General features: G+C 40.0%; 1 protein-coding gene across 8 annotated transcripts in view; it reads left to right on the top strand.

Moving 5' to 3' along the window:
• The first annotated feature begins 2268 nt into the window (after nucleotides 1-2268).
• The window catches only part of fbrsl1 (fibrosin-like 1), a 523012-nt gene continuing 506008 nt past the window's right edge, over nucleotides 2269-19272 (top strand). For 7 of the 8 annotated variants that reach the window (XM_049470563.1, XM_049470562.1, XM_049470564.1 and 4 more), the window contains exon 1: nucleotides 2269-3808. In XM_049470563.1, coding sequence (XP_049326520.1) covers nucleotides 3452-3808 — 357 coding nt within the window. In that variant the 5' untranslated portion in view covers nucleotides 2269-3451. The remainder of the gene's footprint in view (nucleotides 3809-19272) is intronic. The other variant, XM_049470567.1, reaches the window with a different exon arrangement.

Raw genomic sequence — 19272 nt, 5'->3', positions numbered from 1 at the left:
AATTATAATATATTATGTATCATAAATTATTTGAGTAATATTGTATAAATTAAGTAATTGTAATTAGGTAATATTGTATGCAGAAATTAAGTAAAGTTTACTAAAAGAAAGGATTGACTGAAGTTCAGTTCACTTATTTACTCTGTGTAACATTTAAGTCTAGAACCCGAGTTGAAGTTACTTAAATTTATCTGAAATTAAATTTACTTTAAAAAAGCAAATGCAGAAAGTTGCGAAACTTTTTTAAAGTAAATTTTACTTATAATTTTTTTCAGTGTAGGAACACCATAAAAACCATCTAGCAACTGCCTAGCAACCACTAAGCAGCATCATTGCAACCACTTAGCAACACCATAACAGCCAGTGAAGGTACATACTGTAGCAACCACCTGGTAAGACCATGACACCCACCATAGCAGCCACCTAGCAACATCATACAAAGCTAGTCACAAATTACATATCTCTTACCAGAAGGAAGCCATTACCACCTACAGCTTGTAGGAACCACCTAGCCATACCACGTTGCCATAGCCATAGCGACCGTCTAGGAACAGCATAGCAAACAAGTGGCAATAACTAAGCAGCATCATCACAACCACTTAGTAACACCATAACAGCCAGTGAAGGTACCACCTAGAAATACCATGGCAAAAACCTGGGATACCATAGCAGTCACTTCGCAACACCAACGTGACCACTTAGCAACTCCACAACAAGCACCTGGGATACTGTAGCAGCCACCCAGCAATACACCTGGAAAAACATTGTAACCACTATCTAACAAGCACCTAGCAACCATTTGGCACTGCCATAAAAAACACATAGCAAAACCATAAAGACAACAACCCACTGAGGCACCATAACTACCACCTAGAAACACCTTGGCAACCACCTGACAACCATTTAGCAACACCTACATTACATTATATTACACTGCATTTAGCGGATGTCCAGGCAAAAACAATTAAATGTTGCCTACTATATTATACTGCAATCACTTAGCAACATTGTAGCAACCCCCCAGGTATCATAGGACCACCTAGAAACATGATAGCAACCACTCAGCAACCATTTAGCAATGCCACAGCAACTACATAACAAACATCTAGGATATACCATCAGAACCATATAGCAACATTAAAACAACCACCTATGATATCAAAGAAACGTTGTAACCAACTAGCAAACTTTTATCAACACCATGGCAACCATTAAGCAACTCCATAACAACCAGCTAGGATACCACAGGACAGCAACCACTAATCTACACCAAAGCAACTCCCTTCCAACCACTCAGCAACAGCATAGCAACCACCTGAGATACCTTAGCAACCACAGATAGAGTACTGACTGTATAGTGACAGTTACTCTATTCACTGTGTGAGTTTCAGTTACAGTACTGACTGAGAGAGAGAAAATGGTAAAGAGAGAAAGAGAGAGAGGTAAAGAGAGAGAGAGGTAAAGAGAGAGAGAGAGAGTTAAAGAAAGAAAGAGAGAGAGGTAAAGAGAGGGAGAGAAAGAGAGAGAGGTAAAGTGAGAGAGAGTGGCAAAGAGAAAGTGGTAAAGAGAGAAAGAGGGAGAGAGGTAAAGAGATAGAGAGGGAGAGAAATAGAAAGAGAGAGAAGGAGGCAGAAAAGAGAGAGGTAAAGAGAGGGAGAGAAAGAGATAGAGAGAAATAGAAAGAGAGACAGAGAGAGAGAGTGAAAAAAGAGAGAGAGTGGCAGAAAGAAAGTGGTAAAGAGAGAAAGAGGGAGAGAGGTAAAGAGATAGAGAGGGAGAGAAATAGAAAGAGAGAGAAGGAGGCAGAAAAGAGAGAGGTAAAGAGAGGGAGAGAAAGAGATAGAGAGAAATAGAAAGAGAGACAGAGAGAGAGAGTGAAAAAAGAGAGAGAGTGGCAGAAAGAAAGTGGTAAAGAGAGAAAGAGGGAGAGAGGTAAAGAGATAGAGAGGGAGAGAAATAGAAAGAGAGAGAAGGAGGCAGAAAAGAGAGAGGTAAAGAGAGGGAGAGAAAGAGATAGAGAGAAATAGAAAGAGAGACAGAGAGAGTGAAAAAAGAGAGAGAGTTAAAGTGAGAGAGAGTGGCAGAAAGAAAGTGGTAAAGAGAGAAAGAGAGAGAGGTAAAGAGATAGAGAGGGAGAGAAATAGAAAAAGAGAGGGAGGTAGAAAAGAGAGAGAGAGTGAGAGGTAAAGAGAGAGAGAGAGAGAGAGAGAGAGGGAGAGACTTCCTCTGGCAGTCGGCGAGGTGGCGGAAGTGCGTCAGTTTTCTGGGCTGTGGACATTCGGAGCGCAGAGTTCGTGCGGCGGCGGAGGAGCGCGAGCCCGGAGATCTAACGCAGCGCTCGGCGGCGGCTCGCGGGGAACACGCAGACACGCGCGTGCGCTGGTGCGCGTGCTCGCGCGTGCACGTGCGTGAGAGCGCGCTCGCGCGCGAGACACAGAGAGCGCGAGAGAGAGCGCGAGCGAGAACGGAGGAGTAGGAGGAGGACCACAGTGTGTTGGATTGGACACACACACGCGCGCACGCAGACACACTCTCTCTCTCTGCACGCACGCAACAAGGACGCACGCGCGCGCGCGGGGGAACCTGAAACTCTTGCGGACTCTTGCACGGATGGATATTCGCCAAATACCCCCCTGCCGCCTTTGATCTCGCGGATTGTTATTGTTGTTACTGTTGTTGTTGCTGGTTCGTGCCAGTCTGCCAGGCGCGCGCGTGAGAGTGTATGTGTGTGTGTGTGTGTGCGCGGGCGCCTGAGTGTGCGTGCGCGCGTGCGTTTGCTCGCGCGCGCGCGTGCATGCATGCATGCAGGCGTGCATGCATGTCATCATGCTTCGGACCGCGAGCGAGCACCGCTGCAGCCCAGCCAGATGTGCAGTAGCAGCATTAGCAGTAGCAGTAGCGCGCGCTGAGTAAACATCTGGATTTGTTTGTTTGTTTGTTTGTTTTTGTTACACCTGTCTGTCTGCCTTCTGTCTGTTTTGGGAGGAGGAGGAGGCGTCCATATTTGCAGCAGCTGTGTGAGCTGGGAGGGCGAGCGAGCGAGTGTGCTCGTGCACGCGTGCGTGCGTGCGCGTGTATGCGCGCGTGCATGGGCGCGTGCATGCATGCGTGCGTGTGTGTGTCAGCGCGCGGGGTTCTAGCTACGTGACCACGGCGCGTCCAAGGTCACTGCTTTGCTTTGCAGCCCGCTGGGTGTGTGGAGGAAGGAGCCTGTGAACGAGCGAGAGAGCTTGCGTGCGCGTGCACGTGCACACTACTTATATGCACTTGTATACACACACGCATATATATTTAATTAAACTATACATACATATATACACAAGCATACATATATACATATACACATTTAACATATATATGTAAGCACGTGCACGCATATACAATAGCTAGCTGGCGTGACTGGCGCATTCCCGCTTGAGTGTGAGCGTGTGCCCACGTGGGCCTATGAAACATGGAGGGTAGGCCGAAGCAGACCCGGAGGTCCCGGTCGCTCCGGGCCCGACTGGTCCGAGACCCGAGCGCCTCCTCTGGGTCCGAGCGGGAGCGGAGCGCCGGCGCCGTGCAGCCGGTCCGGAGGCGAGGCAAAAGAGCCGCACGTAACCCACCAGCTCCGCCTCCTCCACCTCCACCACCGCCTCCTCCACCCAACCTTCATCACCACCGTCACCACCCTGCACCTCCTCCTCCTCATGCCAGGAGGAAACGCCGGGAGTCCAGCTCCCACGATGAGGTGGAGGAGGAGGAAGATGAGGAGGACATCATCGACGGCTTCGCCATCGCCAGCTTCACCAGTCTGGACAGGCTGGAGGTGAGTGTACCTGATGTGGGTCGGATGGTCTCTATGGCTCAGCTGAGTCATGCTATGTCGCGTTATGTCATGCTGTGCCATTAGTTATGTCCAAGAAGAACATGCTGGGTCTTGGTGTTTAAGGCTATGTCTGTGCGGAGTCAGGGCCAGTGCTGGTTAGTTTGTGCTTAACATACATCTCTGTTATCTGCTGACTCGCCATGGACAGTAGGTATAGATCCCTCCCTCAGAAGATGTCTGCTGGATAATCCTGCTGTGTACTGTCTTTTTAAAAATATGTCCCCTTTAAGGTTGATTCAGGTTATGTTGTGACTATGTTGTTTGGCTTTATCTTAAGTCAGTTAAGTTTGGGCCATGTTATGATGGGTCATGTTGTGTTGTGACTTGTTAGGCCTTAGGATGTGGTATATCAGTCACATGTATTTACAGTTAGGTTAAGTCAGTTGAGTCATGTCATAATAGGTACTCGCTGGCTGTCATGCTGGGTCAAGTTGGGTGAACTCCTCTTCAGTCATGTTAGGTCATATTACGTTGGGTTATGTCATGCCTGTTCATTTGAGAGCAGTTTCAGTGCCTTTCAGAATGAGCCATTTAAGGGCTCTGTCACTTTTATGCAAATAAGCTGTTGCCTAGCATTAACTACATGTCATTAACTGTGGTTGAAACACAAAACACATTATTTGGAAGTTCTAACATCTCCTTGATCTGCTGATTTGCCATAGACAGAAGGTATAGATCCCTCCCTCAGAAGAAGTCTGCTGGCCTTTAAGTCACATCAGGTCACATTAGGTTGAATCAGGTTATGTTGTGACTTGTTAGGCCTTGGTAGGCTGTTGTTTTTTATTTTAAGTCATTGTGGGTCATGTTATGATGGGTCATGTGGTATATCAGCCACACATGTTTACTGTTAGTTCATGACATGTTATGTTAAGTCAATTTAATCATATCATATTAGGTTCTCGCTGGCTGTCATGTTGGGTCAAGTTGGGTGAAACCGTCTTCAGTCATGTTAGGTCATATTACATTGAGTTACGTTGGGTTATGTTGAGTTATGTCATGTCTGTTCATTTGAGGGCATGTTACTCCATGCTTTGTCATGATTTCTGAGTTACAGTATTGTGTAGTCTCTTGTTATGACATGGTAGGTATTGTTTGGACGTTTTAGGCGGGATGATGTCATGCTCTGTCAAGTGAAGAAAGTCATGTTAAGTCATGTTTGGTTGAGTCGTATCTTATTATGTTGTGTTACTTTAGGTTGGGTTATGTCATGTTAAATCATTATAGGGAATGTGATGTCATGGTATATCATGTGTGGTATGTGGTATGGTTGTACTGTGTCATGCCAGGCATTGTTGAACTGTTATGCTGTCAAAGGAGTTATGTAATAAGTATGTCATGATCTGATGTGTTAAGTTAAGACTTTGGTTTTGTGTAGTTTAGGCCCTGAACTTGAAATTTAGGCCTTGTGTGTAGTTTAGGCTCTGTTATGTGAAATTTAAGCACTATTGGTTGTAGTTTAGGCTCTGTTCTGTGTAGTTTAGGTCCTGCTCTGTGTAGTTTGGGCTTGGCTTTGTATACTTTAGGTCCTGCTCTGTGTAGTTTAGGTCCTGCTCTGTGTAGTTTTAGCTATGTTGGTTATAGTTTAGGCCGTGCAGTTTGTAGTTTAAGCTTTGTTATATGACGTTTAGGCCCTGCTGTATGTAGTTTAGACTCTGTTTGGTGGAGTTTAAGCTTGGTTATGTGACGTTTAGCCTATGTTCTGTGTAGTTCAGGCCCTGCTCTGTGTAGTTTAGCCTATGTTCTGTGTAGATTAGGCCCTGCTCTGTGTAGATTAGGCTCTGCACTATGGAATTTAAACTCTATTATGTGAATTTTAAGATCTGCTCTGTGTAGTTTAGACTATCCTCTGTGTAGTTTAGGCCCTGCTTTGTGGAGTTTACACTCTGATCTGTGCAGTTTAGGCCATGCTGTGTGACGTTTAAGCTCTGTTGGTTGTAGTTAAGACTCAGTGTAGTGTGTCAGTGTAGTTTAGGCTCTGTTAGGTGTAGTTTAGGCTCTGCTCTGTGTAGTTTAGGCTCTGTTAGGTGTAGTTTAGGCTGTGCTCTGTGTAGTTCAGGCTCTGCTCTGTGTGGTTTGGGTTTTGTGTTTTGTAGTTTAGGCCCTGTTATGTGAAGTCTTGGCTCTGTTATGTGTAGTTTAGGCTTTGCTCTGTGTAGTTTAGGCTTTGCTCTGTGTAGTTTGGGCTCTGCTCTGTGTAGTTTAGCCTATGTTATGTGTAGTTTAGGCCCTGCTGTGTGTAGTTTAGGCCCTGCTGTGTGTAGTTTAGGCTCTGCTCTGTGTGTAGTTTAGGTCCTGCTCTGTGTAGTTTAGGCCCTGTTTTTGTAGTTTAGGCCGTGCTCTGTGTAGTTTAGGCTCTGGTTGTATAGTTTAGGCTGTGCTCTGTGTAGTTCAGGCTCTGCTCTGTGTGGTTTAGGCTATGTTAGGTGTAGTTTAGGCTCTGCCCTGTGTAGTTTAGGCTCTGCTCTTTGTAATTTAGGCTCTGCTATGTGTAGTTTAAGCCCTGTTTGTGTAGTTTGGGCCCGGCTTTGTTTAGTTAAAGCTCTGTTATGTGTAGCTTAGGCCCTACTGTGTGAAGGTTAAGCTCTGTGTAGTTTAGGTCCTGTTTGTGTATGTTAAGCTCTGTAGTTCAGGCTCTGCTCTATGTAATTTAGACCGTGTTCTGTGTAGTTTAGGCCCTGCTTTGTGCAGTTTAGGCCCGGCTCTGTGTAGTTTAGGCACTGCTCTGTGTAGTTTAGGCCCGGCTCTGTGTAGTTTAGGCTCTGCTCTGTGTAGTTTAGGCTCTGTTATGGGTAGTTTATGCTCTGTTATTCGTAGTTTAGGCCCTGTTCTGTGTAGTTTAGGCTCTGTTACGGGTAGTTTATGCTCTTTTATTCGTAGTTTAGGCCCTGTTCTGTGTAGTTTAGGCCCTCTTCTGTGTAGTTTAGGCTCTGCTCTGTGTATTTTAGGCCCTGTTTGTGTAATTTAGGCTCTGTTTGTGTAGTTTAGGCCCTGTTAGGTGTAGTTTAGGCCCTGTTAGGTGTAGTTTAGGCTCTGTAAGGTGTTGTTTAGTCTCTGTTAGGTGTAGTTTAGGCTCTGTTTGCTGTAATTTAAGTTCTTCTCTGTGTAGTTTAGGCTCTGCTCTGTGTAGTTGAGGCTCTGTTCTGTGTAGTTTAGGCTCTGTTAGGTGTTGTTTAGGCTCTGTTAGGTGTAGTTTAGGCTCTGTTTGCTGTAATTTAAGCCTGTTTGTGTAGTTTAGGCTCTGCTCTGTGTAGTTGAGGCTCTGTTCTGTGTAGTTTAGGCCCTGTTAGGTGTAGTTTAGGCCCTGTTAGGTGTAGTTTAGGCTCTGTAAGGTGTTGTTTAGTCTCTGTTAGGTGTAGTTTAGGCTCTGTTTGCTGTAATTTAAGTTCGTCTCTGTGTAGTTTAGGCTCTGCTCTGTGTAGTTGAGGCTCTGTTCTGTGTAGTTTAGGCTCTGTTAGGTGTTGTTTAGGCTCTGTTAGGTGTAGTTTAGGCTCTGTTTGCTGTAATTTAAGTTCTGCTCTGTGTAGTTTAGGCTCTGCTCTGTGTAGTTTAGGCTCTGCTCTGTGTAGTTTAGGCTCTGCTCTGTGTAGTTTAGGCTCTGTTAGGTGAAGTTAATGCTCTGTTAGGTGTTGTTTAGGCTCTGTTATGTGTATTTTAGGCTCTGTTTGCTGTAATTTAAGTTCTGCTCTGTGTAGTTTAGGCTCTGTTCTGTGTAGTTCAGGCTCTGTTATGTGAAATGTAGGCAAAACAATATATATATATATATATATATATATATATATATATATATATTCAGCCCTTGATGTGTGATGAAATGTGATGTTTGACCTTTTTATGAAAAGTGTTTTTCGAGTTATGTAATATTTGTGGGTCATGTTGGGTCATATGATGTTGTGCTGGTTTAAGTAAACACTAAGGCATGCTGTGGTAAATCAGGTTATGATTTGTTATGTTATGATATAATAACTCATGCTCAGTCGTAATATATCATGTTATGGGTGATGTTAAGTCCTGTAGTACACACAGGTTAGTTCATGTTGGGTCATATGAAGACCCAACTGGGCTGTGTGATGCTCGTGGGATTTGACAGTGGTTGTACTGTCTGCTCAGGTCGTCCCTATTGTAAATTCTGCTTTGGGTATTTTAGGCCATGCTGTGTAAAATTTAGTCCCTATTGTACATTTTAGGCCATGCTGTGTACAATTCAGTCTCTATTATACATTTTTGGCCCTGTTAGTGGTATTTTTAGTATAATAAAATATATAAAACTTAGTTCATGTTGTACATTTTGGGCTCTGCCATGGGCATGTTAGGCTTAGCTATATAAAATGTTGTCCCTTTTTAGTCCATGTTATCGGTATTTTAGGCCATACTGTGTAAATTTTAGTCCCTATAGTAAATATAAGGCCCTGCTTTGGGTATTTTAGGCTCTGCTGAGTACAATTTAGTACCTATTGTAAATTCTAGGCCCTGCCATGGTCATTTTAGGCTCAGCTATGTAAAATTGAGTCCCTATTGTAAATTTTAGACCAAGCTTTCTGTATTTTAAGCCCTAATATGTAAAATGTATTGCCTATTGTAAATTCTGGCCAAGCTTTGAGTGTTTTAGTCCATGCTTTTGTCCATACTATGTAATATTTAGTCCCTATTGTAAATTCTAGGCCCTGCTATGGGTATTTTAGGCTGTGCTGTGTAAAATTCAGTCACTATTGTATATTTTAGGCCCAGCTTTGGGTATTTTAGGTCATGCTATGTAAAATGCTGTACCTGTTGTAAGTTTTAGGCCCTGATATGGGGAGTTTGGGCCATGATGTGTAAAATTTAGTCCCTATTGTAAATGTTAGGCCCTGCTATGGGTATTGTAGTCCATGCTATGTGAAATGTAGTCCCTATTGTAGGTTTTAGTCCATGCTATCTGTATTTTAGGCCATGCTGTGTATAATGTAGTGTCTATTATACATTTTAGCCCAGATTTGGGAATTTTAGGCCATGCTGTGTAAAATGTCATCCCTATTGTAAATTCTAGGCCCTTCTGTGGCTATTTTAGGCCACACTGTGTAGAATTTAATCACTGTTGTCAATTCTAGGCCCTGCTATTTTTTTTTTTAGGCCATGCTATGTAAAAATTGGTCCCTTTTTTAAATGTTAGGCCCTGCTATGGGAATTTTAGGCCATGCTGTGTTAAATTTAGTCCCTGTTGTAGATTTTAGGCTCTGCTATGGGTATTTTAGTCCAGGCTTTGTAAAATTCAGTCCCTAATTGTAGAAATGTAGTCCCTATTGTAAATTTTAGGCTTTGCCATGTAAAATATAGTTCCTATTTTAAATTCTAGGCCCTGCTATGGGTAATGAAGTTCATGCTATGTAAAATGTTCTCCCTATTGTAAATTTTAGTCCATACTATGTAAAATGTATATCTTATTGTAACCTCAAGGCTCTGCTATGGGTATTTTAGTCCAGGCTATATAAAATTTAGTCCCTGTAGTAAAGTCTTGTTGTTAATGTTTGTCCATGCAGTGTAAATTTTTATTTGTTAGGCCCCGCTATGTAAAATGTAGTCTCTGGTGTAAGCTGTGTGATATTCAATTCATTCTATTTAAAACAGTCCCTGTTTAGGCCATGCTGTGTGATTATTAGGTCCTGATATATTAAATTTAGGCAAAAGTGTGTTGATGTTTGACCTTTACGCAATATTTTAGGGTCATGAAAGGTCATATCATGTGGTGTTAGTTCTAGTTACAGTACATAAGATGATGCTGCAGTGAACCAGGCCATGTTATAATATATCATGTTATGGTTTAGGTTATAGTTCATGTTATGGGTGATGTTATGTCATGTATTTGGTGCAGGTTAGTTCCTGTTGGGTCGTGTGATGATGATGTTTGATGGTATGCTGGGCTGTGTGATGATGTAACAGTGGTTGTAGTGCTGTAATGGGATTTGTATGATGTAGATAAGCCGGGTGGTGTAACCGGCGGTGTGTGTGAGGGATGCTCTGGCGGTTGATTGTACCGTACAGCTGGCGTTTCCACGGCAGTGGCGGCGTGTCTGAGAGCGCGAGTGAGTGATTGGCAGGTCGTTGGAGGAAGGTATCGGCGGGTTAGCCGCGCTGACAGGCGGGTCTGAAAAGCGGGAGAGAGATTGTATTTAGATCAGGCCGTTGCCGGGGATGGAGCCGCCGGCGCCGGGGGCGCCGTGTTCAGACGGGAATCAGAAAGCTGAAAGTTGTAGTTTCTGCGGCGCTCGGATTCCCCAGACAGCTTTATCACACTGTTTACTATAGAGGAAAGTAGTGCCGGGTGCAGTGCCGGCTCCACGACTGGGAAAACCAGGCACTCAGTGTGTGTGTGGGCTGCTGAGAAAAAAAGAAAGAAAGTAAGAAAGAAAGAAAGAAAGAAAGAAATAGATAGATAGATAATGTAAGTTATTGTGTGTACTGTGTATACTGTAAAGTTAACTGTATATTTCTATTGTATTCTATTGTAGGTTCATGTTTGAGTGAAATGAACATTGTTGTTTTATTCTATAAACTACAGACAACATTTCTCCCAAATTCCAAATAAAAATATTGTAATTTAGAGCATTTATTTACAGAAAATAAGAAATGGCTGAAATAACAAAAAAGATGCAGAGCTTTCAGACCTCAAATAATGTGAAGAAAACAAGTTCATATTCATAAAGTTTTAAGAGTTCAGAAATAATCAATATTTGTTGGAATAATCCTGTTTTTTTAATCACAGTTTTTTTCATGCATCTCGGCATCATGTTCTCCTCCATCAGTCTTACACACTGCTTTTGGTTCAGGTCTGGAGATTGACTGTTAACTTATTTCACATTAAGTGACCTATAAAAAGAATGGCAAATGGCTGCTGGGGTGAATTGCATGGAAAGAACAGTTTGAAACATTCTCTTAGATCTCATGAAAACTGTGATTAAAAGCCATCAGGGTTATTCCACCAAATATTGATTTCTGAACTCTAAATAAATGCTCTAAATGAGAATATTTTTATGTGGAATTTGGGAGAAATGTTGTCTGTAGTTTATAGAATAAAACAACAATGTTCATTTTACTCAAACATAAACCTATAAATAGCAAAATCAGAGAAACTTATTATTTTTTTGTAGTTTTCTTTTAATTTTTTCCAGAGCTGTAGATAGATAGAAAGAGAGCATAAGAGCCGTACAATATCCTCAATGCATGGTTATTGGACGGTCGTGCAAATCACAGTGCATGAAAAAACAGCCTAGTGACATTAGGCTGGGTTTGGAAGAGTTTTAATAAATTTCGTATGTGTCCCTTAATAGTTTTTATTCTTTAATATTAATCTATAATGTATACAATAAAAATTAAATAAAGAAATAAATGGTGTGTCCAAATGTTTGACTGGTACTGCTAGTACTGCTGTTTTGGACACACAGATTGTTAGTATAATAATTATTAGTATAAGTAAATGTTGGAAAACTGAATTCTGGTGAAATAAAGTTAAATAAACTGAATTATCATTAAAACAGAATGATTCTGGTTGTGCTCAGAGTTGAATAAACCCGTATGTCCTGCAGGGTGACGCGTGTCTCTGTATCTGAATTATGATCTATCTGAATGTGTCGTATGGTAATTATCACCATAAATGGTTTAGCCGTCAGTTCTGACAGCTCGTCTATTTATCTCTGCTGGAGAACATGATGAACCTGTCCTGCTCTTATTGATGCTGAAGATTAATGAACCCTCACAAACCTACATACAGTTCTACACTCCTGCTACAGTGTGTGTGTGTAAGTGTGTGTGTGAGTATGTGTGTATATGTAAGTGTGTAGTAACTTGATTTGCACTGGTTAGTTTTAGGGCATTTTCACACCTGTAGTTGTGAAAGTTTCTACGGTTCGGATTAGTTGTAATTTGTTTGTTTGCAGCGTTTCTCCCTCTGTTTGGTTTGTTTTCACACAGGCATAAAAACCTAAACCCACCAAAATGCGCACCAATAAACTACACGAGCACATCGTCTACTCTGATTGGTCAGAGCTCTTTGGCGTGGAAACAAGAAAGTAAATATAGTGAGAAGATTCGCTGCGCTTTTTTAATACAGTGTTTTCAGTGCAGTGAGCGCAGCACATACTACGCTAAGTGTGTAAACAGCATGGAGCAGCAGAGACAGTGTTTGCTCATAGCTGTTGTAATTAGCGTTATCTGGCTAATATATCAGATTAAACTGCGCTTTATCGGCAGTTTAGCTCAAATAAAAGGAGTATATTTGATAGCTGGGTCGGATCGAGACCGGACCATGTTCCCACTTCAAGAGAACCGCTTCAGAGTTCGCTTTGTAGTGCGATTACTGTTTTCACACCTGCTCAATCGAACCGCACTAAGATTGCAAACCAACCAGAGTCCGTTTTAACCAAACCAAATAGTTCTGGTGAAAAAAAAAAAAAACTTAAAAGGTTGTTTTACACAATCAGGATTCGAATCAGATCTTCAGTTCTAATTTAGATTAATTCAGATTGAAGTGTAAGTGTGTAGAAAGCCCTGATTTATACTGGTTAGTTTTAAAAGGTTGTTTTACAGAATCAGGATCAGGAACAGGTTTAGATCTTTAGTTCTATTTCAGATTCATTCATTCTGGATCAGAATCTGGATTAGGATCAGATCATTAGTTCTGATTAAGATTCATTCAGTAATGTGACAGTGACCCGGTGTAGTGGATAACAGCACAGCAGCAGCAATGTGTGTGTGTGTGTGTGTGTATGTAAATGTGTAGTAAGGCCTGATTTATTCTGGTTAGTTTTAAATGGCTGTTTTACAGAATCTGGATCAGAATCAAGATCAGGATCCGGTTTAGATCTTTAGTTCTAATTCAGATTCATTCAGTAATGTGACAGTGATCAGTTGTAGCAGATAACAGCACAGCAGCAGTTTATGTATGTAAGTGTGTGTGTGTGTGTGTGTGTGTGTGTAAATCTGTAGTAAAGCTAACTTTAAACTGGTTAGATTTAAATGGTTGTTTTACAGAATCAGGATCAGTATTAGGATTCAGATTCATTCAGTAATGTGACCGGGTGTAGTGGATAACAGCACAGCAGCAGCAGCAGCAATGTGTGTGTGTGTGTGTGTGTGTGTGTGTAAGTGTGTAGTAAGGCTTGATTTACACTGAATTAGAATCTGGATCAGAATCAGGATTAGAATCAGAATCAGGATTAAAATCAGAATCAGGATCTTCAGTTCTGCTTCAGATTCATTCATTAATGTGAGAATGACTCTGTGTAACAGATAACAGCACAGCAGCAGCAGTGTTTGTGTGTGTGTGTGTTTGTGTGTGTGTGTGTGTGTGTGTGTGTGTATATGTGTGTGTATATGTGTGTGTGTGTGTGTGTGTGTGTGTGTGTGTGTTATGCAAACTGAGCTGACGGCAAGTTGCATAATCACACAGTGGGATAAATGAGGTTACGAGGTCAGGAGGTTTTGTTTGTGTGTGTGTGTGTGTGTGTGTGTGTGTGTGTGTGACATAATGAAATTGTGCTTTTAAATAAAATATATTTTAATTTTAATTGATTATTGATGATGGAAATGATTGATTAGTGATTAAATAGTGCGTAAATATATATCACACCATAGTTTAGCCTCTCAATTTGCCAGCTCCTATCAGCCATTATTATTATGATTAATTTGATGTATTGATGTTATACAAAGTATCAGCTGCCAGAGCCCTGAGAGAGCACAACTGGCCTTGCTCTCTCTGGGTGGGTACAGTACAGTAGATGGCGCTCTTTCTTTCCTCTCATCACTCCTAGGGTGATGTGGATCAGCACAAGGCTGCGTCTGTGAGCTGATGTATCAGAACCGAGTCGCTGCGCTTTCCTCCGAGCGTTAGCGCTGTGATGCTACTTGGCGATGCTACAGCATCAGCAGCAGCTCATAAAGAGGCGGAGTCTGACCTCACATGTATCGAAGGAGGCATGTGTTAGTCTTGACCCTCCTGGTGTTGGAGCATCACTAGTGATGGAGATATGTAGCAGAGTAGCAGCTGAATAGGTGGAAGAATTTGCCTATAAAATTAGAATTAAATCAGATCAGAGCTGCATTATATACAGCTCTGGATAAAAATGAAGAGAGCACTTCAGTGTCTGAATCAGTTTCTCTGATTTTGCTATTTATAGGTTTATGTAAAAAAAAAAACATTGTTGTTTTATTCTATAAACTACAGACAACATTTCTCCCAAATTCCGAATAAAAATATCGTCATTTAGAGCATTTATTTACAGAAAATGAGAAATGGTCTCAAATAATGCAAAGAAAACAAGTTAATATTAATAAAGTAGTTTTAAGAGTTCAGAAATCAATATTTGGTGGAATAATCCTGATGGTTTTTAATCACAGTTTTCTACATCTTGGCATCATGTTCTCCTCCACCAGTCTTACACACTGCTTTTGGATAACTTGATGCTGCTTTACTCCTGGTGCAAAAATTCAAGCAGTTCAGTTTGGTGGTTTGATGGTTTGTGATCATCCGTCTTCCTCTTGATTATATTCCAGAGGTTTTTAATTTGGTAAAATCAAAGAAACTCATCATTTTTAAGTGCTCTCTTATTTTTTCTTGAAGAAAGATTAAAAAAGGGTTGTGTAAAATATGATTTATAACATATAGCAGTTTTTTTTAACTTAATACATGTCCTTTAAAAGGTTTAAACAGGTTTTTAAACCCGCGCTCTGTCGCTGTGCTCAGTCATGCGGAGGCGGCGGCAGCAGCAGTGGCAGCAGTGGCAGGCCGGCGCTCAGATGAAAACAGCTCTGAGTTCACACACCTGATTTAACTGATGAAGAGCCTGATGATCAGCTGATTGTGTTGAATCAGTTGTGCTGGAGCGGGTAACCGGCGCGGAAGAGTGGCTCTCGGAGGGCCGGGATTAGAAACGCTGTGTTTTTCTGAGTATTGATGTTTTAATGCGTTACGCTGAGATGTTTACACAGAGCAATAAAGCTAAAACACCAGCTAATACCGGCGCGGCGCTGTTAGAAATACTATATCTAACCTGTTCTGTCTGGCTGGAATTAGGAATTGATTCCTATAAAGATCCCATTAAATTTCAGTTTCCTCAATACAGATAAGATCGGCGTTAATACTAGAAGACTTTTATATGGGCTGACACTCGCCATACAATACTACTGGATTACTGGAGCCAATAGCATCTCTGCTGGTCCCATAAATATATATATATATACAGCTCTGCAACAAACTAAGAGAGCACTTCATTTTTTGAATACGTTTCTCTGATTTTGCTATTTCTAGGTTTATGTTTGAGTAAAATGATTTTTTTTAATTCTATAAACTACAGACAACATTTCTCCCAAATTCCAAATAAAAATATTCTCATTTAGAGCATTTATTTGCAGAAAATGAGAAATGGCTGAAATAACAAAAACATAAAGAAGCACAGCTTTCAGACCTCAAATAATAAAGCAAAGAAAACCCTGTTTTTTAATCACAGTTTTTTTTTCATGCATCTTGGCATCATGTTCTCCTCCACCAGTCTTACACACTGCTTTTGTATAACTTTACACCTTTACTCCTGGTGCAAAAATTTAAGCAGTTCAGCTTGGTTTGATTATATATTTTACCAGAGCTGTATAATATAAAACACTTAGGCTTTAAATGAATGCTTTGATTAGTATTGGGTTTACTTTGTCCCAAAAAATTAGACTATATACAAAGAAATCAGACTTTATTAGCAGAATATAAACAATAGACCTTAAAAAGAGATACGCCTTTAACAACTTTAACACTTTAATATAGCTACCTTTACAAAACGAAATATTTTAAATAGTTTGATATTTAAACAGTATAAACAGACCTAAAATAATCAAACTATTTAAAGTATTTAAAGAGCTCTATTGCACAAGTAAGACACAAGTTTAATATCAATTTACAGTATGTTATTATTATTGAAGCCATTATAGGCATTACAGTATTAAAATCTGTATGTGATGCTTGATGTGTGTATAAACTGTATATATTTTTTGTACAATACATCTATATAATATATGAGTTCCACACACGTTTTGAACTGAATTACTGAAATAAAGTAACTTTTCTTTTTTTATTATTTTTTATTGGAGAAGTCCATCAAAGAGAAACAGATAATACAAAAACTTTCATTATGCTCTTAGTGTCCATGCATCTCCAACAATAACAATGGTAATACAATTTAACAGTGTAATCTGACTTCCCTAGGATGTAAATCACCATTTTTTAAATTTATTTATTTATTTATTTATTTATTTTAAGGCAAATAACTATTTACAATAAAAGTGGGGAAGTTTCAATACAAAGAAAAGAAAAGAAAGATCCAAGTCAGAGGTCAAATAAAGTAACTTTTCAATGATATTCCAATTATTTTAGATGCACTAGTAGATTAAGTAAACTGTGTATATACAGTACAAGTCAAACGTTTGCAACGTTTCGTTTCTTGGGGCGGTCCTGATGAGTGCCAGTTTCATCATCATAATTGCACTTTTAATGTTTTTTGCTCTAACTGTACTTGATATTACTTTCTAAATTCTTGATATTCTTCTTTTCAGATTGACTGATGTTCATTTTTTGTTAAAGTATTTTTTTTCTTTATTTATCGAAGTTCTTGCTTCTCATAATCTGGTTTATTAGAACATTACTCATATAGGGCTATTCACTGTATACCTGTAACTCTACCTCTTCACTTCAAGTTTACAACTGATGCTCTCAAACTAACATTAAGAGACAAGAAATTCCAATAAATTAACTCTTGTAACTATATATTATATATCGTAGCTGTCCAATGAAAAACAAGTATCTAATTTTTTTCTTTTAATTTTTAGTTTACTACATAATTCTAACACATGAACTGTCTCTTGTATTGTGCCAACTTTTTTTGACGAATGGACCAATAGAAACTCTTAAAAAATAACTGAAATAAACTATTTTTACATTGACTTCCATTGAAAGTTTAGACGTTTTTTTCTCTCCTGTAAAGTTGCTGTTTTGGAGATACACGGGTCTGACAATGAAACTGACACACCTGTCTCATTTTAGTGTGGGAGGTTTCATGGCTAAATTGGAGCAGCCTGGTGGTCAATCTTCATTAATTGCACATTATTACACCAGTAAGAGCAGAGTGTGAAGGTTCAATTATCAGGGTAAGAGCACAGTTTTACTCAAAATATCGCAATACACACAGCATTATGTGTGACATACCAGAGTTCAAAAGAGGACAAATTGTTGGTGCACATCTTGCTGGAGCATCTGTGACCAAGACAGCAAGTCTTTGTGATGCATCAAGAGCCACGGTATCCAGGGTAATGTCAGCATACCACCAAGAAGGACCAACCACATCCAACAGGATTAACTGTGGATGCTGTAAGAGGAAGCTGTCTGAAAGGGATGTTCGGGTGCTAACCCGGATTGTCTCTCCTGTTTTTACCAGAACTGTCCGTCACCACTTGTTTTTCATTGGACAGCGACAATATACTGTCTATACTGTTTTTGTGTGTGTGTGTGTGTGTGTACTCCAGACTAATCCGGAAAAGTGTGTCCGTATGTGTATCAGTGTGATCTGCGGCTTTACTCTGAAGAGCGCAGTTTCTTAATGTGGTTAAGATCCAGATGAGTGGGATTACAGCGTAATTAGCATTAGCGGATCTGTCGTCCTGATGAAGATGATGATGATGACGCAGATTAAAGGCCTTATCTTCTCGGCTCTTATCGGGGGGGCAGCGCTGCTCTTCCGCCTGCGGGAAAATGGATTTATTCAGCAGTTTCTGGGTCAAGGTCAAGATCCAGCATTCTGTTAAAGCAGCTGCTGGTTCTACTGATTCCGGCCCACCGAGACGCTGCAGTAAATACAGCTGAATATTAAAGCCGGGGAACAGTTATACAAACTTATACAATAACATACAGGACATAGAATTAAACCAGTTCATTTATATTAGACCAAACGTTAAGAGAGCACTTCAGTTTCTGAACCAGTTTCTCTGATTTTGCTATTTATAGGTTTATGTTTGAGTAAAATGAACATTGTTGTTTTATTCTATAAACTACAGACAATATTTCTCCTAAATTCCAGATAAAAATATTTTAGTCATTTAGAGCATTTATTTACAGAAAATGAGAAATGTCTGAAATAACAAAAAAAAGATGCAGAGCTTTCAGACCTCAAATAATGCAAAGAAAACAAGTTCATATTCATAAAGTTTTAAGAGTTCAGAAATCAATATTTGGTGGAATAACCCTGCTGGTTTTTAATCACAGTTTTTTTTTTTCATGCATCTTGTCATCATGTTCTCCTCCACCAGTCTTACACACTGCTTTTGGATAACTTTATGCTGCTTTACTCCTGGTGCAAAACTTCAAGCAGTTCAGTTTGGTGGTTTGATGGTTTGTGATCATCCATCTTCCTCTTGATTATATTCCAGAGGTTTTCAATTAGCTTTTTCAGAGCTATATATATATATATACTAGTGTGTCTAGTGCAAAAAGTGAAACTCATATATTATATAGATGTATTAAACACAGAGTGATCTATTTTAAGTATTTATTTATTTTATTGTTGATTGTTGATTATGGTTTACAGCCAATAAAAACCCAACAATCAGCCTCTCAGAAAATTAGAATATTATATTATATAAGACCAATTGGTACTTTTGTTTGGCAGTGTGGGCAGTGTACCAAGTCCTGCTGGGAAATGAAATCTGCATCTCCATAAAAGTTGTCAGTTTCTGCTCGTTTCATTTTCCAGCAGGACTTGGCACACTGCCAAAAGTACTAATTTTCTGAGACACTGATTTTTTGGGGTTTTATTGGCTGTAAACCATAATCATTACCAACAATAAAACAAATAAACGCTAATAATAGATCACTCTGTGTTTTAATACATCTATACAATCGCTGTCCAATGAAAAACACTTATCTCCAAAACAGCAACTTTACAGGAGAGAGAAAAAAACTTGTAAACTTTCAATAGAAGTCAATGTAAAAAGAGTTTATTTCAGGTCATTTTGAAGAGTTTCTATTGGTCCGTTCATCAAGAAATTTTGGCAAAGTGTAAAGGACAGTTTGTCTGTTCAGATTATGTAGAAAACTAAAAATCGACAAAAATGGAGATAAGTGTTTTTCATTGGACAGCGACGATATGAGTTTCACTTTTTGAACTGAATTACTAAAATAAATTATCTTTTTTCAGATGCACTTGTATTTTCGGTAAACTTAGTACATACAGTACAAGTCAAACATTTGCAACATTGTTTCTTGGGGCGGTCCTGATGAGTGCCAGTTTCATCATCATTGTCACATCCTGGTCTCGTCTCGTGTCTGTGTGTCTTCCCCACGTGACCTGTGCTCCCCTGTGTCTCCTGTCTCAGTACTTTCCACCTGTGTCTCATTTGTAGCT

This window comes from Astyanax mexicanus, chromosome 22 (genome assembly GCF_023375975.1).
Source record: "Astyanax mexicanus isolate ESR-SI-001 chromosome 22, AstMex3_surface, whole genome shotgun sequence".
Taxonomy (NCBI): domain Eukaryota; kingdom Metazoa; phylum Chordata; class Actinopteri; order Characiformes; family Acestrorhamphidae; genus Astyanax; species Astyanax mexicanus.
The sequence above is the reverse complement of the archived record's forward strand: the minus strand, read 5'-3'. Positions and strand labels throughout refer to the sequence as shown.